This window comes from Barbus barbus (genome assembly GCF_936440315.1).
Source record: "Barbus barbus genome assembly, chromosome: 16".
In the NCBI taxonomy this organism is placed as follows: Eukaryota; Metazoa; Chordata; class Actinopteri; order Cypriniformes; family Cyprinidae; genus Barbus; species Barbus barbus.
In genome coordinates, this window is record NC_136744.1 from 5404168 (window position 1) to 5431784 (window position 27617).

General features: G+C 37.6%; 2 protein-coding genes across 2 annotated transcripts; one reads left to right on the top strand and one right to left on the bottom strand.

Moving 5' to 3' along the window:
* Positions 1-4251: 4251 nt before the first annotated feature.
* Positions 4252-22733, bottom strand: LOC306881989 (equilibrative nucleoside transporter 3-like). The gene is made up of 7 exons (XM_079436400.1): positions 22592-22733; positions 21144-21257; positions 20365-20766; positions 16031-16113; positions 11468-11694; positions 10007-10169; positions 4252-5388 (listed from the first exon to the last, which is right to left on the bottom strand). The coding sequence occupies exons 3-7, from the start codon at positions 20692-20694 to the stop codon at positions 4764-4766; spliced, it is 1428 nt and encodes a 475-aa protein (XP_079292526.1). The 5' UTR covers positions 20695-20766; positions 21144-21257; positions 22592-22733; the 3' UTR covers positions 4252-4763.
* Positions 22734-23067: 334 nt separating this feature from the next.
* On the top strand, positions 23068-26710 carry LOC306882311 (nuclear nucleic acid-binding protein C1D). The gene is made up of 5 exons (XM_079436850.1): positions 23068-23122; positions 23601-23750; positions 23838-23904; positions 23976-24031; positions 25991-26710. Exons 2-5 carry the CDS (start codon positions 23613-23615, stop codon positions 26168-26170), a joined length of 441 nt encoding a protein of 146 aa, XP_079292976.1. The 5' UTR covers positions 23068-23122; positions 23601-23612; the 3' UTR covers positions 26171-26710.
* The last annotated feature ends 907 nt before the right edge of the window (positions 26711-27617 follow it).

Genomic DNA, 27617 nt, shown 5'->3' on the forward strand with positions numbered 1-27617 from the left:
ACAAAAGTGTTCAATGCAGTAAATAATAATGTTAATGACACAGATAGCACACGTACGTCTGCAAGATGTCTGTTAAAGATCTCTTGATCTGGAGAGAATCTGCTGTCTACAAACGTCTGGTAGATGTCTTTCAGATGTCAGTTTTATATAAACATGAACATCTTAAAGACATCTAATAGACGTCTATATGACATCTAAAAGGAAACGTCCTATAGACGTATTGCAGATGAGAAAACACACTCTAAAAAATACGTCTGTTCCCTGATAGCACACATACATCTCGGAGACGTCTATTTGACGTCTGCATTTACATCTGCAAGCCGTATTTTTTAGGGTGTTTGCTCATCTGCAATACGTCTATAGAATGTCTCCTTTTAGATGTCAAATAGACGATGTCTATTACATGTTTATGTAAAACTGACATCTGAAAGACATCTACCAGACGTTTGTAGACAGCAGATTCTCTCCAGATCAAGAGATCTTTAACAGACATCTTGCAGACGTACCTGTGTTATCTGGGTTATGTGTGTGTCAGATGCACAGCAAACATTACTTTTTTAATTGTCATTTTTGTTTGTACCTATTAAAATGAGCATGCTTGTGTATAAGGAATATTTAGCCTATAGAAAAAGAGATATCACGCCGTCTTCATTAATAATATAATTTTACACAATCTCACAGGACTGCTGCAGGATATGCATCTGAAGCTTGTTTCCCTAACCCTAAAGACGACACTAACACTCCTCACATCACAGCTTCACAATCTCACAGGACTGCTGCAGGATATGCATCTGAAGTTTGTTTCCCTAACCCTAAAGACGACACTAAGACTCCTCACATCACAGCTTCACAATCTCACAGGACTGCTGCAGGATATGCATCTGAAGTTTGTTTCCCTAACCCTAAAGACGACACTAACACTCCTCACATCACAGCTTCACAATCTCACAGGACTGCTGCAGGATATGCATCTGAAGTTTGTTTCCCTAACCCTAAAGACGACACTAACACTCCTCACATCACAGCTTCACAATCTCACAGGACTGCTGCAGGATATGCATCTGAAGCTTGTTTCCCTAACCCTAAAGACGACACTAACACTCCTCACATCACAGCTTCACAATCTCACAGGACTGCTGCAGGATATGCATCTGAAGCTTGTTTCCCTAACCCTAAAGATGACACTAACACTCCTCACATCACAGCTTCACAATCTCACAGGACTGCTGCAGGATATGCATCTGAAGCTTGTTTCCCTAACCCTAACCTAACCCTAACCCTAAAGACGACACTAATACTCCTCACATCACAGCTTCACAATCTCACAGGACTGCTGCAGAATATGCATCTGAACTTTGTTTCCCTAACCCTAACCTAACCCTAACCCTAAAGACGACACTAACACTCCTCACATCACAGTTCCACAATCTCACAGGACTGCTGCAGGATATGCATCTGAAGCTTGTTTCCCTAACCCTAAAGATGACACTAACACTCCTCACATCACAGCTTCACAATCTCACAGGACTGCTGCAGGATATGCATCTGAAGCTTGTTTCCCTAACCCTGACCTAACCCTAAAGACGACACTAACACTCCTCACATCACAGCTTCACAATCTCACAGGACTGCTGCAGGATATGCATCTGAAGCTTGTTTCCCTAACCCTAAAGACGACACTAACACTCCTCACATCACAGCTTCACAATCTCACAGGACTGCTGCAGAATATGCATCTGAAGCTTGTTTCCCTAACCCTAAAGACGACACTAACACTCCTCACATCACAGCTTCACAATCTCACAGGACTGCTGCAGGATATGCATCTGAAGCTTGTTTCCCTAACCCTAAAGACGACACTAACACTCCTCACATCACAGCTTCACAATCTCACAGGACTGCTGCAGGATATGCATCTGAAGCTTGTTTCCCTAACCCTAAAGACGACACTAACACTCCTCACATCACAGCTTCACAATCTCACAGGACTGCTGCAGGATATGCATCTGAAGCTTGGTTCCCTAACCCTAAAGACGACACTAACACTCCTCACATCACAGCTTCACAATCTCACAGGACTGCTGCAGGATATGCATCTGAAGCTTGTTTCCCTAACCCTAACCCTAAAGACGACACTAACACTCATCACATCACAGCTTCACAATCTCACAGGACTGCTGCAGGATATGCATCTGAAGCTTGTTTCCCTAACCCTAACCCTAAAGACGACACTAACACTCCTCACATCACTGCTTCCCAATCTCACAGGACTGCTGCAGGATATGCATCTGAAGCTTGTTTCCCTAACCCTGACCTAACCCTAAAGACGACACTAACACTCCTCACATCACTGCTTCCCAATCTCACAGGACTGCTGCAGGATATGCATCTGAAGCTTGGTTCCCTAACCCTAAAGACGACACTAACACTCCTCACATCACAGCTTCACAATCTCACAGGACTGCTGCAGGATATGCATCTGAAGCTTGTTTCCCTAACCCTAAAGACGACACTAACACTCCTCACATCACAGCTTCACAATCTCACAGGACTGCTGCAGGATATGCATCTGAAGCTTGTTTCCTCATGCAGGGCTAATAAATGAGGGGAAGGTGAGGTGCCAATAACAGTCTGTTACATTAATAGGTCAGGAGTGTGACATTTGAGGTTACTGTATGCTTTTAATAAATATTTAATTAACCCTTAAATCACAAAGGAACACAATTTTCATGTTTCTTTTAACTGAAAACAAGAATGTGACAATCACCAATTTTTCTCAAACGTAACAAATGTCTTAAATACATATTTTGAAATGTTAGTAGACATTGCATGGTGCATCACTACTTGTTTCACCTATTTTGAACTTATGTTGACAACTGAACAAAATTAATTTCAAGTATTTAAACAAACTTTCATTTTGAAAAAGATATTTGTATAGATGACAGGTTTCTAATTAATATTTTTCATTATTTATTTGATGTAAGATATGCTACAACCTGAATTCCGGAAATGTTGGGACGCTTTTTATTATTTGAATAAAATAAAAACTAAAAGACTTTCAAATCACATGAGCCAATATTATATTCACAATAGAACTTAGAGAACATAAATGTTTAAACTAAGAAATTTTACACTTTTATCCACTAAATGAGCTCATTTCAAATTTGAAGCCTGCTACAGGTCTCATAAAAGTTGGCACGAGGGCAACAAAGGGCTGAAAAAGCAAGACATTTTGGAAAGATTCAGCTGGGAGAACATCTAGCAAGTAATTAAGTTAATTGACATCAGCTCTGTCACATGATTAGCTATAAAAGGGATGTATTAGAGCAGTGGTTCCCAACCACGTTCCTGGAGGCCCCCCAACACTTCACACTTTGCATCTCTCCTTCATCTGACACGCACCTATTTCAGGTCTTGGAGTCTCTACTAATGAGCTGATGATCTGATCAGGTGTGTTTGATTAAGGAGACAAGGAAAACATGCAGTGTTGGGGGGCCTCCAAGAACGTGGCTGGGAACCACTGTCTTAGAGAGGCGGAGTCTCTCAGAAGTAAAGATGGGCAGTGGCTCTCTAATCTGTGAAAGAGTGTATAAAAAGATTGTGGAATACTTTAAAAACAACGTTCCTCAACGTCAAATTTGCAAAGGCTTTACAAATCTCAGCGTTCAGTACAAAAGCCAGCATCTCTGATGGTATGGGGGTGCATAAGTGCATACAGTATGCACAGCTTGCATGTTTTGGAAGGCACCATGAATGCTGAAAGGTATATAAAAGGTTTTAGAGAAACATATGCTCCCCTCCAGATGACGTCAATTTCAGGGAAGGCCTTGTGTATTTCAGCAAGACAATACAAAACCACATACTGCAGCTATTAGAACAGCATGGCTTCGTAGTAGAAGAGTCCGGGTGTTGAATTGGCCTTCCTGCAGTCCAGATCTTTCACCTATAGAGAACATTTGGTGCATCATTAAACGAAAAATATGTTAAAGACGACCACAAACCAAAAAAAAAATAATGGAACCAAATTCCAACACCAAAACTCCAGAAACTCATAACCTCGATGCCCAGATGTCTTCAAACTGTTTTGAAAAGAAGAGGAGATGGTAAACATGCCCACATCCCAACTATTTTGAGACCTGTAGCAGGCATCAAATTTAAAATGAGCTCATTTTGTGCATAAAATTTTAAAAATTCTTCGTTTAAACATTTTTGCTATCCATGTTCTACTGTGAATAAAATATTGGCTCATGTGATTTGAAATTCTTTTAGTTTTAATTTTATTCAAAATGAAAAAAAAAAAAAACTACCAACATTTCTGGAATTCGGGTTGTATATTTTTTTGCATTTCATTTTAAAATGTCTTTTCACGATAAATAACACATTGTAAACATGACTAAAACCCTTAAAGCACTGCAAAACCAGTTTATGCCTGTATATTATTGCAGGAAAATAACATACAGTGCTTCTTTTTATAAAAACGTTTTATTATAATGGTCAAAATTGAAAAACATGATATGAAAAATACAAATAATAAAATTCTACTTAAAATTGACTGTAAAAGCAATTAGAAAAACATAAAAATCATTTAGATGAAACCCCCCCCCCCACCATCAATTTCATTGAGACCATTAAAATGCATAAAGATTGTAAAAAAAAAAAAAAAAAAAAAAAATATTGGCAAAAGTCGTCTTGAGTGCTGTAGTGTAAATGATCAGTCTTTTGGCAATACTGTAAAGGTCTGAAAGGCAGCAAGTCATTTACACTCAGATAGAGTGAACGAGCGCCACAGACAAGGCTGAACCCACAGCAAGCCCCAGCGTGAGGAAGAAGGACATGACGACCCCCGCAGGCTCAGCCAGCTCCCGCGGCACCACTTTGGGCCCGTAGATCATGGGCAGTGTACCCAGGTACCCGTTAGTAATCCCCAGCAGACAGACGAATACCACGGGGAAGAGGTCATGTGCAAAGAACACATTGTGCAGGTGGTACCGGGGCTGATAGTTGCAGAACATGAAGAGAGGAACCAAGGCGGTTCTGGAGACGACCAGCAATGGCAGCATGCGGCTGGTGGGACCCGGCACCTGCAACCAGACCGTGACCTGGCGGCCGCAGAAGTCTGCAAGGTTGTACAGTAGAAAACTAGTAAGAGGCACGAAGTATGTGGTAGCCCAAGGGTTTCCAGAGTCTTTATTCATGGACTGGATGCCCGAGGAAAGAGCAGGGAAAATCATGATAGAGATGAAGAAAACGTAGAAGACGCAGCTGCCCAGAACCCAGGTTTTCTTCAGGATGGGTTTGAGGGGCGGCACGGATCCAGATGACGAGTCTGAGCGGCTGCTGTGGCTGTTAGACTCATTACAGGGTGCAGCTGCTACTTCCATGTAGTATCTGGAAGAGAGAGACAGACAGACAGCCTGGTATTATGATTAGGAATGTCACAAAATACAATTCACTGCGATGAACATATTTTCCGTTCATGAATTAAAATTCTGTTGTGGGGGTTAAAGTAAAAAATAGGTTGTGTAACTGTCTAGAAGCTAAATTAAATAGTTTCACTGATTATTTGTTTGTTAACCAACCATCATTTATCAAATCTTTTGTTATCATTTCTACAAAATAATACGAATATTGTAAAGATGAGTTTTCTGCTTCTGAAATGTTAAAATGATGTTATGGGGCTTAAAGTCTAAAATATCTGGGAGGTGTAACTATACGGAAACTGAAATATATGGTTTCACTGATTATTTATGTATGCATGTATATATTTAGGCTGAAATTCTCTAAAAATTATATTTCCAAATATTTTATTATTATTTCTGTAAAACACTTCTATAAAATAATATAAACTTTGTAAAAACTTGTTTTCCATTTCTGAATGATAAATGTGACCCTGGAGCACAAAACCAGTCATAAGTCGCTGGGGTATATTTGTAGCAATAGCCAAAAATACATTGTATGGGTCAAAATTATCCATTTTTCTTTTATGCCAAAAATCATTAAGATATTAAAGATCATGTTCCATGAAGATATATTGTAAATTTCCTACCGTAAATATCAAAACTTAATTTTTGATAAGTAATATGCATTGCTAAGAGCATTATTTGGACATCTTTAAAGGCCATTTTCTCAATATTTAGATTTTTTGCTCCCTCAGATTCCAAATATTGCCCTATCCTAACAAACCATACATCAATGGAAAGCGTATTTATTTGTCTTTCAGATGTATAAATAAAAAATTGACCCTTATTACTGGTTTTGTGGTCCAGAGTCACAAATGTTTAGGTGGTGTCCAAAAACTAAAATCAATGTTTTCACTGATAATCATGATGATGATGATTTAATTTTTTAAACTTCATTTTTAATTTAATTCTTTTATCATTTAGGAGGAAATTTGTTTACAGTGTGATGTAACCAACAGCCATGTTGTTGTGTTGTGACTCTCATGGTGTCCAGGATCAAAAATCATTTAAGATTTATACTGATTAAATATCTGATATAATACTGATATTGGTAACTTGGTATAATATCTGATAATGATACTTAACCTTTTATGTTTTTTATGAAATTGTATTAATTCAGATTGTCAATTGGTGTAAAATGGCATTAAATTCAATATAAAAAAAATAAATCAATTAAAAAAAAATTTGCAAAAATAATGATTATGATGTGCACACATACAAAAAAAAAAGAAAAAAAATATTTTGTGGTTATTTTGTTCTTGACTTAATGAGTTAGAAACACTCCTACCCTCACAGGAGAGTCTCAAAAGAGAAAAGGTAAATGAACAAAACAAAAAGCAGACAGTCGTAACCCTCAGGGGACCCTCTACAACAGGGCTGTCCAAACTCGGTCCTGGAGGGCCGGTGTCCTGCAGAGTTTAGCTCCAACTTGCCTCAACACACCTGCATGGAAGTTTCTAGTATGCCTAGCTTTAATTAGCTGCTTCAGGTGTGTTTGATTAGGGTTGGAGCTAAACTCTAAACCTACAGGACCGAGTTTGGACAGCCCTGCTCTACAAAGACAGGACAGGTCTTTGCATCACACTTGTATCAAATCACATCAAGCCATAAACATCTAAATATCCAATAGGAATGCAAACATGGACGGGAGGAAAAACAGGGCTTGTTTTTGACATAGTTTTTTGCTTTATTCTTTTCCAACTTATTCCAGTAAAGGGAATGAACCACAAACATTCATGTGTTTGTTTATGTATGTATGCATGTACAGTGATGCGAAAAAGTGTTGGCCCCTAAACCTAATAACTGGTTGGGCCACCCTTAGCAGCAACAACTGCAATCAAGCGTTTGCGATAACTTGCAATGAGTCTGTTACAGCGCTGTGGAGGAATTTTGGCCCACTCATCTTGACAGAATTGTTGTAATTCAGCCACATTGGAGGGTTTTTGAGCATGAACCGCCTTTTTAAGGTCATGCCACAGCATCTCAATAGGATTCAGGTCAGGACTTTGACTAGGCCACTCCAAAGTCTTCATTTTTTCTTCAGCCATTCAGAGGTGGATTTGCTGGTGTGTTTTGGATCATTGTCCTGCTGCAGAACCTAAGTTCGCTTCAGCTTGAGGTCACGAACAGATGGCCGGACATTGTCCTTCAGGATTTTTTGGTAGACAGCTGAATTCATGGTTCCATTTATCACAGCAAGTCTTCCAGGTCCTGAAGCAGCAAAACAGCCCCAGACCATCACACTACCACCACCATATTTTACTGTTGCTATGATGTTCTTTTTCTGAAATGCTGTGTTACTTTTACGCCAGATGTAATGGGACACACACCTTCCAAGAAGTTCAACTTTTGTCTCGTCAGTCCACAGAGTATTTTCCCAAAAGTCTTGTGGATCATCAAGATGTTTTCTGGCAAAACTGAGACGAGCCTTTATGTTCTTTTTGCTCAGCAGCGGTTTTCGTCTTGGAGCTCTGCCATGTAGGCCATTTTTGCCCAGTCTCTTTCTTATGGTGGAGTCATGAACACTGACCTTAACTGAGACAAGTGAGGCCTGCAGTTCATTAGATGTTGTTGTGGGGTCTTTTGTGGTCTCTTGGATGAGTCGTTGCTGCGCTCTTGGGGTAATTTTGGTCAGCCGGCCACTCCTGGGAAGGTTCACCACTGTTCCATGTTTTCTCCATTTGTGGATAATGGCTCTCACTGTGGTTCGCTGGAGTCCCAAAGCTTTATAAATGGCTTTATAACCTTTTCCAGACTGATAGATCTCAATTACTTTCTTTCTTATTTGTTCCTGAATTTCTTTGGCTCTCAACATGATGTGTAGCTTTTGAGGATCTTTTGGTCTACTTCACTTTGTCAGGCAGGTCCTATTTAAGTGATTTCTTGATTGTGAACCGGTGTGGCAGTAATCAGTCCTGCGTGTGGCTAGAGAAACTGAACTCTGGTGTTATAAACCACAGTTATGGTTTAATGGGGGGAAGGGGGTGGTCACACAGGGCCATGTGGGTTTGGATTTTGTTTTCCCTTCATAAAAAACCCTTCATTTAAAAACTGCATGTTGTGATTACTTGTGTTATCTTTGATTAATATAAAAATTTGTTGATGATCTGAAACATTAAAATGTGACAAACATGCAATAAAATAAAAAATCAGGAAGGGGGCCAACGCTTTTTCACACCACTGTATGTATGCTACTGTTTAAAAGTTTGGGGTTCTTAAGGGTTTGTTTGTTTGTGATATTGAAGTCTCTTGCTCACTAAGGCTGCATTTATTTGATCAAAAATACAGTTAGCTGTAAGTAATAAGCTGAATTTTCAGCATCATTAACATGATCAGTGTCACATGATCCTTTAGAAATCATTCTAATAAGCTGATTTGCTGCTCATAAAACATGTATTATTAATATCAATGCTGAAAACAGTTGTAAAGTTTTGTTTTGTTAACTGATTGATTTATTGAAAACTAATATATTTTTCAAGATTTTTTCATGAATAGAAAGTTCAATTTAATGCACACATGTAAAATAAAAAGTATTAATGTCTTCAAAAATCAATCAATGGTAGTGTAACCAAAACACAACCCAAAGTAATATATTCAGAATGTCACAGCATTGTTTTCATTAATGAATAGAAATCAATGACAAGTTCTTGAAAGTTAGAATTTACAAGCAACGATTTACACAAAATATAAGTGCTTCACTTGCATTATTGTTCTTATGATTTAATCAAGTAATAATTTAACGATTTAGTAAATGCAGCACTCTAGTGCCACTTAATGGTAACTCTGGGTATTGCATTTACATCAATAATTGACTTCATCATATATTCACCCCCATGGTATTCAAAAACCTTTAAAGCTTTCTACTGTTGAACAAAGGAGATATTTCACAGAATCTCCAAGATGCTCTTTTCTGCACAATGCCAGTGAATATTTGAATATGAATAAGATCAGCTGTTCTTCACACAATTCTATTATATAGTTTTAGAAGATATGGAATATAATACCAAAGTCATATGGATTGTAATTATACACCCTTGTCTATTTTAGTGCATTTTAGGTGCTTGAAAGTGTCTCCTTTCAATGTCATTGTATTGGAAATGAGATTCTGCTACACTTCTCTTTTTGTGACTGACAGCAGACATCGAGCTGAATTTGGTGGAAATAGGATTTTGAATAATCCCTAACTCAAGTATATAATAATAGAATGTTGGCACATCAGCAACTGCTGATCTCTACATCACAACTGTGTCATGAAACTGCGGTTTGACCCAAGACCGCCAGTGAAACTCATGGATTCACTACCAGCACCACACTTCCTCTTTCAGCTCGTCTTTCCACAAAGAGCTCTGTGAATATCATGTGGTGAGGTTTTTATATGGTATATATTAATGAGATAAATGAAAGAAAACAATGCTCCTTTTGTATTTGTGGGGTGTAGTGGAATATTCATGGCTATCAAGGGTTGAGTGCGTAGAGAGATACTGTGCGATGATAGAAATGTCATACCTTTAACAGGTTTGTGCTACATGTTAAGGAAACTCGCTCACCTTGAGTAAGACAGTCTGGGCAGCAGCAGGTACATGATGATACAGATGAGAGTGAAGACATCCGCTGTGATGAAATACACCAGCGCACTGTCTGTCACGTCACTCGAAGCAGCCAGATCTACTATTGATGCCAATGCACTCAAAGTGCCGCCCATGGCCTGACCTGAAGATAAAAGACACAAGCTTAGTCTTGTGGCTTCATTGTATGCTGTTGTTGGCATGTGGAATATTTTTTATATATTTAGAGATGAATAGCACCGATTTCCTTTCAGTCAACTCAAGAGGATGAACACTTATGGCTCGTTTCCACTGAGCGGAACAGTTCGTTACAGTACGGTACGGTACGCAATTATGTCCGTTTCCATTGTCAGAAGTTGTGAATGGTACCAAAATAGCGAACCATACCGTACCACTTTTTTTTGCGTACCGTACTGTACCGCTCAGTGGAAACGAGCCATTGGTACCCTTTCGTTGGGGTACCTAGCACAGCAAAGGGTACCAAAAGGGTGGAGCTAAACTCACTGCAGATGTTGATTGGTTTACCAGAATCGTCACTTTTGCGTGATACAAGGGGATAAAGCTCCTCCTTCACTCGTTCCGCTCTGCTGTGTTCTGCTTATTACATCAGAGTGCGCAAACACACACGAAAAATAAGTGTATTTTATCCTTTTATATTTTCACACAGAAAATAACTGTTTCTCAATGTGTTTTTGTCTGTTCTTTAGGACTTGTGAAACGTCATTGCCCAAAATCCCGTGTAATTCTCGAAATATTACTGTTATTGTGTCATTAAATGTAGTTTTAAGAGTTTTTCAGGCGAGAATGTAGTTGTTTAAAACTCAAATCTGTGGTTTATTTATAAAGATATAGCGCTTATTTGAGAATTTGCTCTGCCGATTTCGAAGCTCCAGTCGATCAGCGGATGCTCAGTGCGCATGTATCCGCCTCGAGCAGCCTTACGCTCGGCTAGTCCTTCCGACATTTGCCACTGGCTCTGATGTCTCTGTGGTGATTAAACGAGAATCAATTCGTTTTGTGTATATTTAACAGGCATTCGTGGTCTCATGAATCTATTATTTGTTCTTGGTCATATCGTTTTGACTGAGCACAAAGTTTAACTTTATATTTATTTTGAACTTTAAGGTATTACAGAGCTGACTTTGTAGCAAATGTTTGAATGTGAATTGTTTGCTTTTGTCTTTATTTCCTCTTATATAAGCCTCTTATACTTTGTACTTTTATAATGGCTATTACTGACATAAAAGAGGCAGAGTTGTGCTTATTGTCATGCTTTATTGTCGATCGCTACTTTCCGGCATACACCACGCCTAACAAGTAAAGGGTACTGTTGGCAGTGGAAATGCAAGCCTGATCAGGGTTACCCGGTACCGAATCGTACTGTACTGTGCTGTACCGTACCGCTCAGTGGAAACGAGGCATTAGTGGGAAGTATCGTGGTACCTGATATGATTGCTTGAGATATCCTCATGGGAAAGTGGCCACTGATACCAAACACACTGCCAGAGAAGATGTTGGACGCCCCACTGACCAGTGCCATACTGGCCAGCGTTCCTCCGAAAAACTGCATCCTACAGCCAGACATGTCCACTTTCACCAGTGCTGTGGTCACCACAAACACAACCAAGATCACCAGGAGAGAGAACATTATCCGCACCTGAGAGGAAAACCTGAAAGAAATACAGAGGCCAGTGTGAAAGACATTTGAGTCGGGACAGTTGATGGATCTGTCAGTGAAGAAAATGCAACATTTGTGTGCTTTTAAAGGGATCATAAACTGAGAAATCAAAATTCCATTGATCTTTTGACATATAAGACGTCATTGTGCTATAAAAAAACATTCTGTAAGTTTCAGAACTCAAAACTTTCTTGTTAGTCTGAAAACAGCTTATACTGAAGCCAATCAGCCAAAATGACAGCTTGTGGAATGTGTCACTTTATGACGTAATAGTGTCAGTAAACAACGCCTCCGCAGAAGAAGATCAACGCCTGCTTCTACATCACTGCCTGTTTAGGCCCGCCCACTGATTCGCACACATAATAGGTAAATGACAAGAGCAGAAAACACAGTTCTACACAGAAACCAAATGATAAACTTTATTTGATTAACTTTATTTAGACCCTGTTCCATCCAAGCTCCTAAAAGAGGTGCTTCCAGAAGTAATAGATTCTCTTCTGAATATTATTAATTCGTCATTGTCATTAGGATATGTCCCAAAAACCTTCAAACTGGCTGTTATTAAGCCTCTCATTAAAAAAACACAACTTGTCCCCAAAGAATGAATTAATTACAGACCGATCTCGAATCTCCCTTTTCTGTCAAAGATATTAAAAAAGGTTGTATCATCACAACTATGTTCCTTCTTAGAGAAAAATGATATATGTGAGGATTTCCAGTCAGGCTTTAGACCATATCCTAGTACTGAGACTGCTCTCATTAGAGTTACAAACAACCTGCTTTTATCATCTGATCGTGGTTGTATCTCTTTATTAGTGCTACTGGATCTTAGCGACGCGTTTGACACTATCGACCACAACATTCTTTTAAATAGACTAGAAAATTATGTTGGCATTAGAGGAAGTGCACTGGCATGGTTCAAATCATACTTATCTGACTGCCATCAATTTGTGGCAGTAAATGAAGAGGTATCATACCAATCACAAGTGCAGTATGGAGTACCTCAAGGCTCAGTACTTGGCCCCTTACATTTCATGCTTTACATGTTACCCTTGGGAGATATCATTAGGAAACATAGTGTTATGCTGATGATACCCAACTCTATATTTCTTTGCGACCTGATAAAACTTAACAATTTGCAAAACTAACGGAATGTATGGTTGATATCAAAAACTGGATGACTAGCAATTTCTTACTGCTAAATTCTGAAAAAACAGAGGTGTTAATTATTGGACCAAAAACTTTTGCATGTAATAATCTAGATCACTGTCTAATACTTGACGGCTGCTCTGTAAATTATTCGTCATCAGTTAGGAACCTAAGCGTACTTTTTGATAGCAATCTTTCCTTCGAAAAACATGTTTCTAGCATTTGTAAAACTGCATTTTTCCTTCTTAAAATATATATCTAAATTACGACCTATGCTCTAAATTTCAAATGCAGAAACATTAGGTCATGAATGCATTATTGTATTGTAATGCTTTATTTGGTGGTTGCTCTGCACGTTTAATAAACAAACTCCAGCTGGTTCTTACTAGAACCAGGAAGTATGACCATATTAGCCCAGTTCTGTCAACACTGCACTGGCTCCCTATTAAACATTGTATACATTTTAAGATCTTGCTAATTACCAATAAAGCCCTGAATGGTTTGGCACCTCAGTATTTGAGTGAGCTCTTATCGTATTATAGTCCTTCACATCCGCTGCGATCTCAAAACTCTGGCCATTTGATAATACCTAGAATATCAAAATCAACTGCGGGCGGGAGATCGTTTTCCTATTTAGCGCCCAAACTCTGGAACAATCTACCTAACACTGTTCGGGAAGCACTCTGTCAATTTAAATCTAGATTAAAGACCCATCTCTTTAACCTGGCTTACACATAATACACTATCACATTTCTATAATTCAAATCCGTTAAAGGATTGTTAGGCTGCATTAATTAGGTCAACCGGAACCGGGAACACTTCCTAAAACACCTGATGTAGTTGTTACATTGTTAGAAGAATGGCATCTACGCTAATATTAGTGTGTTTCTTTCTTATTCCGAGGTCACCGTAGCCACCCAGATCCAGACTGTATCCAGATCAGATGGTGGATCAGCACCTAGAGATGACCTCTACAGCCAGGACACCTAGATGAGCCCCAGAGACTGATCCCCAGTGAAGACCCTGTCTCCAAGACGGCCATCGGGACAAGACCACAGGAACCAGAAGAGTCCTTTGCACAATCTGATTCTGCTTTAGCCTAGATTTAAACTGCTGATTTTGTCTGGCCAGAGGAGAATGACACTATTTCGACAAACTATTTCCCGTCTAAATACTGTAAAGCTGATATAAAGCTTTATATCAAGCCGATGTAAAGCTGCTTTGACACAATTTGCATTGTTAAAAGCGCTATACAAATAACAAATTGACTTTACTTATTTTTAATGAAGTGCTAGACTGGATCAGTAAAAAAAGATTTTTTTTTTTTTTTACTTCATTTTACCGCGGATTTGTTTACAAACAAGGCACAATTCAACGCAGGATTTTCAGAAAGATTGAAACTAAAAGACGATGCTGTGCCGAATATATTGGATCTGATTTTGCACCACAGAAGTGAGAGTGACTGTTTTTATTACGTGGTCACTTTTGCTTTGTCTGTTATTACATATATCAATATCTCCAATAGTTGTGCACGGATCAAGAAATTAGAGGCCGAAACTAATCACTAATCATTGGTTACCCCTCCACTTGCCAATTTTTAATTATCTTTTTTTGCAGAGTAGGCTTGTTGACATGCTGTTAAAGCTCCTGGAGTGGTCTGCAGGGAGTAAGGGAATGTTCTAAAGTTAATTTAGCCCTTGTTTACAGGTTAACATCAATGCAGAGGGTGAAATATTTCTGTCATCCAGTTTGTATAATCCAATCAATCATCCCTATTCAGTTAGTCTTCACACAAAACAGCAGTGTGTCCATCAAGCAGCATGCTTTTCCCATACCTGCTGGCCACAGACATCTTATTTTCAACTTGTCTTGACTCTTTAAAATTAGAGTCCAATGTTCACAACAAAACCACACAAAAGGGAAGTCTGGAGACAAACACATAATGTTTGACAATGGACACAGTGAGTCTTTATTTTCTGAGAGCACAGGAATTGGCAACAGTTACAAAGGTACCACAGTACACTTAAACAGGACTCTTGAGTGTGTGAGCCTAAATTCAATTTAGGCTCAGCCAGAGATGTTTTGTTTGTGGTGCACAAGGAGCTGCAAACTCTTGCGCCTGTTAGAAAACAGTTTGGGTTTTTATTGGAAGACAAACTAATGCTATTTTTCAACCAGTGTAGAATCTCAAACACAAAATTCTATCCTGCACTCTTAAAAGTAAAGGTTCAGAAGCACTTTAGTGTAGGGGACAATTCTCACTATAAACTAGTTGCTTATTAACATGCCTATTATTAACATGTGAGACCCTGGACCACAAAACCAGTCATAAGGGTCAGTTTTTTTAATTGAGATGTATACATCATATGCAAGCTGAATAAATAAGCTTTCCATTGGTGTATGGTTTGTTAGGATATGGCAATATTTGGGCGAGATACAACTATTTGAAAATCTGGAATCTGAGGGTGAAAAAAAAAGGGAGTTCTTAGCATTGCATATTACTAAGCAAAAATTCAGTTTTGATAAATTTAAGGTAAGACCTTTACAAAATATCTTCATAGAACATGATCTTTAATTAATATTCTAACGATTTTTGGCATAAAAGAAAAATCGATAATTTTGACCCATACAATGTATTTTTGGCAATTGCTACAAATATATCCATGCGACTTAAGACTGGTTTTGTGGTCCAGGGTCACATATAGGCTGATTATTAGTACTTATAAAGCAAATATTTTGCATGACCACATTCTACATCCCTAATACCAAACTAAATTTAACAGCTACCTTACTAACTATTAATAAGCAGCAAATTATGAGTTTGAGGAAAAAGTCATAGTTAATGGTTTGTTAATGGCAAGAATTGGCTCATTAAATAAAGTGTGACCAATGGTTCTTTGTTAGCATCAATGGTTCCATAAAGAACCTTTAACATCCATGGAACCTTCCATTCCACAAAAGGTTCTTCAGATTATCGAAATGATTTGTTCAATGATCAGTTCACTGAAAGTTTCTTTGGGGAACCCAACATGGTTCTTCCATGGCGTTGCTGCGAAAACCCCCTTTAGAAACCTTTATTTTTAAGAGTGTGGATTTAACGGCATTTGAAATCATAACTCACACGTTCTGAGTGGATAATACGGAAAGTGAAGTGTGTTTGTGTGTGTGCTTTGTTTTACCTGTTGACCAGGAGGTAGTTGAGGATGAGACACAACACAGAGGGAATTGTGGAAGCGATGGCAATGTAACTCTCAAAGTAGTCCTGCACACCAGACCAAACAAAAAAATAAAAAAATCATTCATAACACATATAGGTGCATCTCAGAAATGTTGTTCTTGTAACTTATTTCAAAAAGTGAAACTTTCATATATTTTAGATTCATTACATGCAAAGTAAAACACCTCAAAAGTTTTTTTGTTTTAATTTTGAGGATTAGAGCTTACAGCTCATGACAGTCAAAAATCAGTATCTCAAAATATTAGAATATTTCCTAAGATCAATCAAAAAAAGGATTTGCAAAACAGAAAAGTTCAAGTATGTTCATTTATGCACTTAATACTTGGTGGGGGCTCCTTTAGCACAAACTCCAGCATCAGTGAGGAATGGCATGGAAGCGATCAGCCTGTGGCTCTGCTGAGGCACTATTGAGCCTTCAGCTCGTCTGGATTGTTAGATCGACTGTTTCTCATCTTTCTCTTGAAAATATCCCATAGATTCCATATGGGTTTCAGGTCAGGCATGTTGGTTGGTCAATCAAGCACAGTAATATCATGGTCAAGCAAAGCACTTGGAAGTGGTTTTGTCAGTGTGGGCAGGTGCTAAAGTCCAGCTGGAAAAGGAAATCAGCATCTCCATAAAGCTTGTCAGCCGATGGAAGCATAAAGTGCTCCAAAATCTCCTGGTAGACGGCTGCATTGACTTTGGACTTGATAAAACACAATGGACCAACACCAGCAGACGTCATGGCACCCCAAATCATCACTGACTGTGGAAACTTCACACTGGACTTCAAGCAGCATGGGTTCTGTGCCTCTCCAGTCTTCCTCCAGACCTTGATTTCCAAAAGAAAAGCAAAATGTACTTTTATCTGAAAAGAGGACTTTGGACCACTGAGCAACAGTCCAGTTCTTTTTCTCCGAAGCCCAGGTAAGATGCTTCTGATGTTGTCTCTGGTTCAGAAGTGGCTTGGTAGCCCTTTTCCTGAAGACGTCTGAGCGTGGTGACTCTTGATGCACTGACTCCAGCTTCAGGTCACTCCTTGTAAAGCTCTCCCAAGTGTTTGAATCAGCTTTGCTTGACAGTATTCTCAAGCTTGCGGTCATCCCTGTTGCTTGTGCACCTTTTTCTACCCAATTTCTTCCTTCCAGTCAACTTTGCATTTAATATGCTTTGATAAAGCACCTTTCAGTAATGACCCTCTGTGACTTACCCTCTTTATGGAGGGTGTCAATGTTCGTCTTCTGGATCATTGCCAAGTCAGCAGTCTTCTCCATTATTGTGGTTTCAAAGAACAAGAATTTATACTGTATGGATGGTAATTTATTGAAACTCAAATGTAAATATACTAATATTTTGAGATACTGATTTTTGACTGTAATGAGCTGTAAGCTCTAATCATCAAAATTAAGTGTTTTACTTTACATGTAATGAATCTAAAATATATGAAAGTTTCACTTTTTGAAATAAGTTACAAGAAAAATGTACTTTTTCACCATATTCTAATTTTCTGAGATGCATCTGTATAGCACAATCAGTGATGTAAATGCTTATTTTATACATAAATGGCCATGAAATACTGGATGGAGTTCTTTTTATTATGCAAGAATAATGAGTGCAGATTGATAAAAGATGAACAGCCACACAGAGTAATGTTTTCCTGAGCCAGCTTTCAATTATACAGTTACATTGAGGTCAGTATAGACACAGTTGACCAGTCAGAATCAAATATTGTAAAGAGCATTCAAACGCAGCATTCATTTTATATCACATTGTAATAGACCAATAGGTTACATAGGCTGATTAACTGCCTGCTATTTGACAGTATTTGATGAGATTATTGTCTGGTAATAGTGATTATTCTTCTATCCACTTACATCCAGTGTCAGCTTTGTCAATGTATAATACACATTGGAAGTCGTGGCCTAATGGTTAGAGAATTGGACTCGTAATCCAAAGGTTGCGGGTTCGAGTCTCGGGCCGGCAGGGATTGTAGGTGGGGGGAGTGAATGTCCAGCGCTCTCTCCACCCTCAATACCACGACTGAGGTGCCCTTGAGCAAGGCACCGAACCCCCAATTGCTCCCCGGGCGCCGCAGCATGGCTGCCCACTGCTCCGGGTGTGTGTTCACGGTGTGTGTGTGTGTGTGTGTGTGCATTTGTTCACTACTCACTGCTGTGTGTGTGCACTTGGATGGGTTAAACGCAGAGCACCAATTTCGAGTATGGGTCACCATACTTGACAATACGTCACGACTTTCACGACTTTCACATTTTCTGATTCCAAATATTTTTGGGGAAATCCTATGTACAATAAATGTTATTTCAGAAATTGTATGTGTGTTTCGTTTACTATTATTAATTGTGTTATATCATAAATGTGTATTGGTCACCTCGAAATGTCAGTTACTGAAAAACTCATTCTTTAGACAGAAAATACAGTAAGTAAAATCAGTGCGTCACAGCTAAGAAGTCATAAGCAGTGTCTGATTTATTTATTTATTTCACCTAAATATGAAAATTCTGTCATCATTTACAAAATATTTTGAAGAACATTGCTAACCAAACAGCTTTGGTTGCCATTTTCCATTGTATGGACAAAAGGAGGAGACTTTCCTCAAAATATCTTCTTTTGAAGTCGAGAGTACAAACAAAGTCATACAGGTTTGGAACAATAGGAGAGTAAATGATGACAGACATATTATTTTTGGGCGAACTATCCCTTTAATTATCATGAATGTAATGATAAAAGCACATGCTTTCATAAAATTCATAATTTTATCAAATTTAACTTTAAAACAAAGCAATAAACTTTCAAAAAATCACACTAAAGGAGCCTGTGCTTCTGCATATGAAAGGAACGTCAGTTCTGTCAAATATCACAAGACCTTGAGAATGCTGGGGTAAGCAGAAATGGCAGAAACACGTTGTGACTGCTTTAAATAACTCTTCAGCATGGTAACAAGTAGGTGATACTCGTGCCTGAGACAAACACACACTGTGTCATCTGACACACTTTAGCAACAGCTGGCATATGACTGCGCAATGTATTTACTGCGTACGACTTACTATTCTTCAAAGTCGCACTGTACCTTTAAAAACACTACAGTAAAATCCTTTCAACTGGTTTACTGTAAGTTACCTTACAATATGCAGTGAAAATCCATAAACGGTTTAACATCACATTAAATTCAATTATATTGTAAAATATTGTCAAATGTAGAGTGTGTGGAAGTAAGAACTATTACCATATGATTTAACGCAAAAAAACAACAACAAAAAAACACAACCTCACTGTGTGACACATCAGATTTGATTGTATTTCATCTAAGTTTTCTTATCAGAAATGTGCAGTAGGGTGTTTTGTGTTGCATTTTCTGTTTCATGTGTGTTACCCTGATGGTGTTTTGTCTTGGGTCCCTGGGACAGGCCAAAGATTAACTCTGATTTATGTGCTTATTATTGTGGTTATAAGTCAATTTTTATGGTAAAAAGCTAATTTTGTTACTTCAAACAGATTGGTAAATTTACTATTATAAGTTGTAAAATATACAGGCACCAATAAGCTATGCCTCAATAACTAAAATAGTGTTACCACATTTTTCATGGTGAATATCTGGCAACAAATACAAATATATATATATATATATATATTTGGACACAGGCACAATTTGTATTATTTTAGCTGCTGACCAAAATACATTCACATGGAAGGATATTCCAGACTATTTTCAAAAGGAATTGCAAACTGTATTTTCAATTGCGTTTTCCATATGTGGATGCATAAATTGTGACATAATCCATTTGCAACTGTATTTCATGTCTATATGTTTATAACTATATATACACATATTCTATATATAGTTTAGAGAGCTAATAAATAAAATCAAGTGAATATAAGTGGCCAAAAGATATTGATTGATGCATTTAATTTTTAAAATTATTATTTTTTCTTTCATTTTTTATTGATTTATTATTTATTTTCATATGTTTATTACATAAAGACTTGCTTAAATGACATATGCTTATTTTCTGAATCGTGACAATAGATGAGAAAGTATTGTAATAATAGAAAAGCAAAATGCTACAATATTTTTTCATATACCGTTTACTTTTCTTTAACAGCTCGGACTAATAATTTAATCAATAGAGCTTTAAACAGAGACGGCAATCTTTGATGCTCAGGCACTGATGTTCTTCTTGCTGTCAAAATAAAAGTCATGCATGCTTTGGCGATTTATCGGACAGCCACTGGGAAATAACAAATAAAAGCTTTATAATTAGTTAAAACACTTACACTGAGTTCATTGTGAGGTTCCTCTTGACCAGCGGGGCTGGAGTTGTTACTGAGCTTGTAGAGCCAGTACTGTTTGGCTGTGATGAACACATTCCAGGGCAGCAGAGAGCCGATGCCCATTAGAAAGAAGATGATGTACACCAGATTGTAGGAGTCCTCCGGGCAGTGACGGGCCACCAGGGGCCCTGCCGGCTGCTGTCGGGAAAGCAATGGTGAAGTGTCGTCCCCAGACGCCTCACCCTCTGAATGCTCTTCGTCACACATGGAGGAGACAGCGGTGGGAATGTAAGAGGAGTTCACGCTGGCCTGGAGAGACTGCTGACCATCCATCCTCAAAGAGACAGGATGGAGGGAGGGAATCCAGGGGACTGTATATGTGAGGGTGACCAGGAGAAACTAATTCTGGAGGAGAGAGAAATAAAGAGATCAAAATCATCACTGGAAATTATCAATAATAAAAATAGAAGCTGCAAAATGCAATAACAAATGCTGTCCTGTCATCTTGCATTCAGAAGTGGATACCTAATGATTTGGGAGGTAATTACACCAGAAACATCTCAGAATGACTAGATGTTTTGATGTTGGTCTGCCGTTTAGTCCAGTAAGTTATGTACACGATGTTTTAAAAAGTAACAGCACGTCTCACCTTCACGTCACATGATTTAACGTATCATACATGTCTGTGCTTCCCTTGGCAAACACCACTAATAAAGAGGAAGGAATTTTAAAGATCTAGAAACCACTTCAGTAAAACACTCAATCACACAATTCAAACTCACTAGCGTCAGCCCCTCTGCTGTTGTGAGATTATCGCCTGTCAGCTCTTAAAATCTGTCTGCCATCCTGGAGACGCTGTCCGCTTTCAGAGAAGTAAACACTCAGGACTCACAGCACTGCAAAAGACAGAGACCATATGTGAGAAAACACCTCACAGCACGTCGAGTTTAAAAGAGCATGTGACAATCTGTTTCTATCCCATTCCTGACTGCAGCATCATGAATAACTGCTGATGCCTTCCTTACATGCATCGCTCACACTAAATACAACACACTCACATGCTCCTGCACTCAGTCACATGACACCAGACTGACATCTACCTAGGAGACTACAAACACACACACTGTGACAAAACCAAACTCTCTAAAATACAGCTGTTAATTGGTAACCCTGGAGCACAAAACCAGTCTTAAGTCGCCTGGGTATATTCGTAGCAATAGCCAAAAATACATTGTATGGGTCAAAATAAATTTTTATTTTATGCCAAAAATCATTAGGGTATTAAGTAAAGATCATGTTCCATGAAGATATGTTGTAAATGTCCTACTGTAAATATATCTAAACGTATGCATTGCGAAGAACTTCATTTGGGCAACTTTAAATGCGATTTCCTCAATATTTTTGCACTCTCAGATTCCAGATTTTCAAATAGCTGCATCTCAGCCAAATATTGTCCGATCCTAACAAATACATATTCCATACAAGCTCATTTATTCAACTTTCACGCTTATGACTGGTTTTGTGGTCCAGGGACACATATTCTATTTTTTGGTGAATTTTAAATAAATATTGCGTAAAATAAGCGTTCAATTCAAAAATTTGTAATAGGATTATATTGCACATCAACCACCATGCTTTGTAGATAAACAAAAAATAAACACTACATCCTTTAACTATGATCACTATAGTTAGTACAAAGGGTTTTATGAAGAGTTGTTGGAAAGATAAGATATCACAACAAAAATTGTAGCACTGTGGTGGTACCAAGGTACATTGATGGTGTCCAACTTAACATTACTATGGTACTAAATGATGACTATACACATAATTAATGTGGTACACCAGAGAATACTACAATATAGACAGCAGAAAATACAATGTTATTGTTGCTCCAGGAGTTCTCAGCTTTGTCTCAGAGGTTTCTCCTCAATTATTAATGTGGAGAGAAGCTCAGGTAATTGTGATAATTTGCAAAAAAAGTTGTCTAGGAAGGCAGCTCACTGGGTTTTGAAACACAGCCCATATCATCCGAGACTGTGAAGGGAAGTGTTTCTCAATAGGTCTCAATAGTACAGCTGTAATGAGAGCCAAAACAGTTGTTTTTACACTTACAACAGATAAAAGTCTCATGTTTATCCGGATACTGTAATCAGGTGACATTCTTTCACTTATAAATCACTTCAAACCTGCTGAACTGGATGCAACTGTGAACTGTAACAAAGAAACTCACCAATAGCTTGATTTGAGCTGAATTCATCCTTCTCGCAGCTGCTCTCCTCTGACTCTCTCAGTAGACACGGAGTACACAACACAATCTGTAAATGCATGTATTAGGAACATAACACGACTTCAAATTAAAAGCCTCAAAAGGCAAGTTAAAAGCAAAGCGAATTTTATTTGCAGGTAATAAAATCGATTGTAGTCAAAAGGGGATTTTTAGGGCAGTTTTAATATAAGGTGTCAAATTATTTTAAGCTAAATTAAATGCAAAGCCCTTTTTTTTTACAAGCTTTAAAGTAAATTAATAAAACACTAGTTTTTCCACAATTTTAAGCAAGGATGCGTGGCTGAAAAGAAGGATGGGTAATAAATAATTACTTTTAGAGTTTAGGTGCACGGTGTTATTTATTTATTTACTTAGTGTAAAAAACATACCGAATAAAACCCTGAGAGTTAAGACTCTTATTTTGAAACACCGTCGTTTGAGCGTCGCGTGTTCTTTCTGTGTTCAGTGGAGATACAGAGTCGTGTGTGGTTACAGGTAAAGGCTTTTTAAATCATATATGTATTTATGATTTTAATAAGTGTTTAATGAGCTGTTTTCTGTGGCGGCTTATTGATGTTTTCGGTCAATGGCACTAAATGTGCTGTTATTGCACGCAGTCACCAACACACGTGGATAAAGATGGACACACATTGAGGCTATATTTGTTATAATCTCGAATATTTTATACTTATTAGTTCGATATGCTTTGAATGATGTTACAGCGTTAACATAATCTGGGTTAGAGTGTCTTTAATCATCTCCACATATACCCAAATATCATAGAATTTAAAATATCAATAAAGTCAAGTTAATGAAATGGTAAAATATCATGAAGTCAAGTTTTGTGAAATATGTAAATAGTTTGAAGTTGTTTTTTGTGAGTGCATGTTTTTAATTCTAAAAACCACAAACTAAATTCATTGGTAGGAACTCTGATTCATATATAATAATTTTGAATCTATCATGTTTTCAGTCTGTTCATGCAATGGCTGATGATGGTCCAGCAGAGGATTATCCCACTGAAATTGAGGACAACCTGAATGATTTTGAGTCCTCTTTGAGCTCTGTCCAGAATATGGTCCAAACACTTGTGTCTGTATCCAGAAGTGACAATCTGCTTAAAGTATGTGAAAGCAAATGCACAAATCAACAGTTATATGAACATCACATATTAATGACTTATATTTGACATTTTTGTACCTCATTCAAGCTGGATCCTCTAGATCGAGCTAAATTGGATCTGATGTCTGCATATGCCCTCAACTCAATGTTCTGGAGTAAGATTTTACACCTTCATGTTTTACTTTCACGTTAACAGGTTATGACAAGATTTAACTTTCCTTCTTAGTGTATCTGGTGACGCAAGGAGTCAATCCAAAAGACCATGCTATTAAACAAGAACTGGTAAGATAAGTTTGTCATTTTACTTATTTTTTAGGTTTAAATGACAAGTTAAAATTCATCAGCAGGATTTGTGACAATGTGTACAGCAAACAATTCTGAATTGCCCTGTACTTATATATTATATTATACACACACCGGCCACTTTATTAGGCACACCTGGCTAGTACTGGGTTGAACCCCCTTTTGCCTTCAGAACTGCCTTGATTCTTCGTGGCATAGATTCAACAAGGTGATGGAAACATTCCTCAGAGATTTTGGTCCATATTGACATGATCGCATCACTCAGTTGCTGCAGATTTGTTGGCTGCACATCCATGATGCGAATCTCCCGTTCCACCACATCCTAAAGGTGCTCTATTGGATTGAGATCTGGTGACTCTGGAGGCCATTTGAGTAAAGTGAACTCATTGTCTTGTTCAAGAAACCAGTCTGAGATGATTTGAGCTTTGTAACATGGTGCATTATCCATTACACCACCACCACCAGCCTGAACCGTTGAGACAAGGCAGGATGGATCCATGCTTTCATGTTCTTTACACCATATTCTGACCCTACCATCTGAATGTCGCAGCAGAAATCGAGACTCATCAGATCAGGCAACGTTTTTCCAATCTTCTATTGTCCAATTTTGGTGAGCCTGTGTGAATTATAGCCTCTGTTTCCTGTTCTTAGCTGACAGGAGCGGCACCCGGTGTGGTCTTCTACTGCTGTAGCCCATCTGCTTCAGGGTTTGATGTGTTGTGCGTTCAGAGATGGTATTCTGCATACCTTGGTTGTAACGAGTGGTTATTTGAGTTACTGTTGCCTTTCTATCATCTCTAACCAGTCTGTCCATTCTCCTCTGACATCAACAAGGCATTTTCGTCCACACAACTGCCGCTCACTGGATATTTTCTCTTTTTCAGACCATTCTCTGTAAACCCTAGAGATGGTTGTGTGTGAAAATCCCAGTAGATCATCAGTTTTTGAAATACTCAGACCAGCCCGTCTGGCACCAACAACCATTCCACGTTCAAAGTCACTTAAATCCCCTTTCTTCCTCATTCTGATGCTCGGATTGAACTTCAGCAAGTCGTCTTCACCACATCTAGATGCCTAAATGCATTGAGTTGCAGCCATGTGATTGGCTGATTAGCAATTTGTGTTACCAAGCATTTCAACAGGTGTACCTAATAAAGTGGCCGGTGAGTGTGTGTATATGTATGTGTATGTGTGTGTGTATATATATATATATATATATATATATATATATATATATATATATATATATATATATATATATATATATATTAGTGCTGTCAAACGATTAATCGCTTCCAAAATAAAAGTTTTTGTTTACCTAATATATGTAGGTGTACTTTGTATATTTATTATGTATATATAAATACACATATGGCATATATTTTGAAAATGTTTACATGTGTATATATATTTATATTCTTATATTTTATATTATATTTTAATATATAAACATAACATATTTTCCTTAAATATATACAATGCATGTTTGTATTTATACATAATACATATACACAGTATAGGCAGTCATTATGTAAACAACTTTTATTTTGGATGCGTTTAATCGCGATTAATAATTTGACAGCACTTATATTTATTTATAAAATATTACATTTTTGCACATACTGGTCACAAATGGTGGTCTTTAAAACTATTGAAATACTGGATATAATTTTGCACAGACTAGGTGCAAAGTGATTTTAATCACCCTAGTTTCATAGCAACCTTTTATTCTGTGATGATCCACTTTATGCCACAAATTCAGTCTCTAGAATCTCAACTTGCATTTAAACTAGAACATTTCTTAATATACTGGGGCATGTATTAAATCTGTGAACAGAAGTACCGTCTGTGAATGTAAATTGCATTGTTTCTGAAGGATGGTTGACTGTTTATACTGAGTATTTGAGAAGGGAGTTAACATCCTCCTTCCCCTCACAGGATAGGATCAGGACATACATGAGCAAAGTCAAAGAGATCACGGACAAAAGAAAAGCTGCTCGCTTGGACAAAGATGCAGCTTCACGGTTTGTTCGGAATGCATTGTGGGATGCAGAGGACAAGAAAAGAAAAGACTCGACTGAGCATCCCCACAGAGGAAAACACATACGGTTTTCTTGATTGAATTGACTGGTTTTTCAGCAAATATTTAGCACAACAAATATCTGAGGAACTGCATAAGAATCTGTCGTTTATCCGGTGACGTGTTATGATGCTGTGTTGAGTAGCATCATTCTTTTCAAGATCGTGTCTAGTTAGCAGTAAAGAAGAAACCCAATGTAAGTTACAGGTATTTGTTTTTTGTTTTATTCAGTTGCATTTGAAGAGAATGTTTGTTTTTTTGAGTCTTGAGTATGTTATATATCTGGGGTTACACCAAATGTGGACCAACCATAATACCAGTCCCATTAAAACAACTAAATCCTCTGTCTCGTCAATTCATTTGCAATTATTGCTGTCTTATGATTCATCATTTTTAGAATGAGATAAAATGAGGCTTTCCGAATCCAAACTGAATCCAGTTACAGGGATTATTGTTTGATTATTGTCTAGAGTAGACTTTTAAGGTAGGTTTAGGGTTAGCAGAATAAGTTGACATATACTTGCAAATTTTCTCATAGTATGTTGTGGACCCATCAAAATAAAGTGTTAGAAGATATTAAACAGACAGTCTACTAATTATCTAATGACTGCTAGTTGACATGTAGCTGCAAAGTTACTTACTGATAGTAGAATGTCTAACGTGGACTATCGAAATATAGTGTATATATATAATATGTGTGTGTATATATATATATATATATATATATATATACATATATAAACGGGAAACGTTTTCAGGATGCTCTATTTTGAAGATAATGTGGACAATTAATTGACAAAATGAGATAATTGGGACAATTCTTTATGGGATGTATTGAGTATTTCAGACTTACTATAGTTTTTTGTTAAAACAATTGTAATAATTCTTATTGTCACTAAAGCCCTAGGGCTGGAAATGCGTTTTGAACAGTGCAGTTATTCATCTAATAGTATACCATAATTTCTGACTTTCTGCTTTTGTGCAAGAAATGCAACATGAAATAGAAAAACTTAATACAATTTGGAATGGAATATAAGATCGATCTCGTGTTTTTCTTAATTGTGTACAACGTAGACAGAAAAACAAACGCTGCAACTATCGTTAGAAACATTTTTTAACTGTATGCTGAAAAATGTCTGGTATGTTAAATAATGTGCTTATATTGGTAACATCTAATTAATAATAGTAATAATTAAGAATAATTAATAAATGTAAAATAAAAAATATAATTTATTGTAACTATCAAAATAGGTAACGTGAAAACAAGACATTTTTATGGGTTGGATTAAGCAGAAATAGATGGAAATCGTCAGTAGATGTGAGAAAGCAGTATGTTTTAAAGGTTTTGCTTGTAATGGTTTTTAGAGAATATACAAATAACCCTATTAGACCGTTTTAAAATGTATGATGATATTAAAAATGTAGCATTTCTATTTGGTGTCCTTAGTGGTGCTGAAATCACAGACCTAACCTTTGCATGAATAT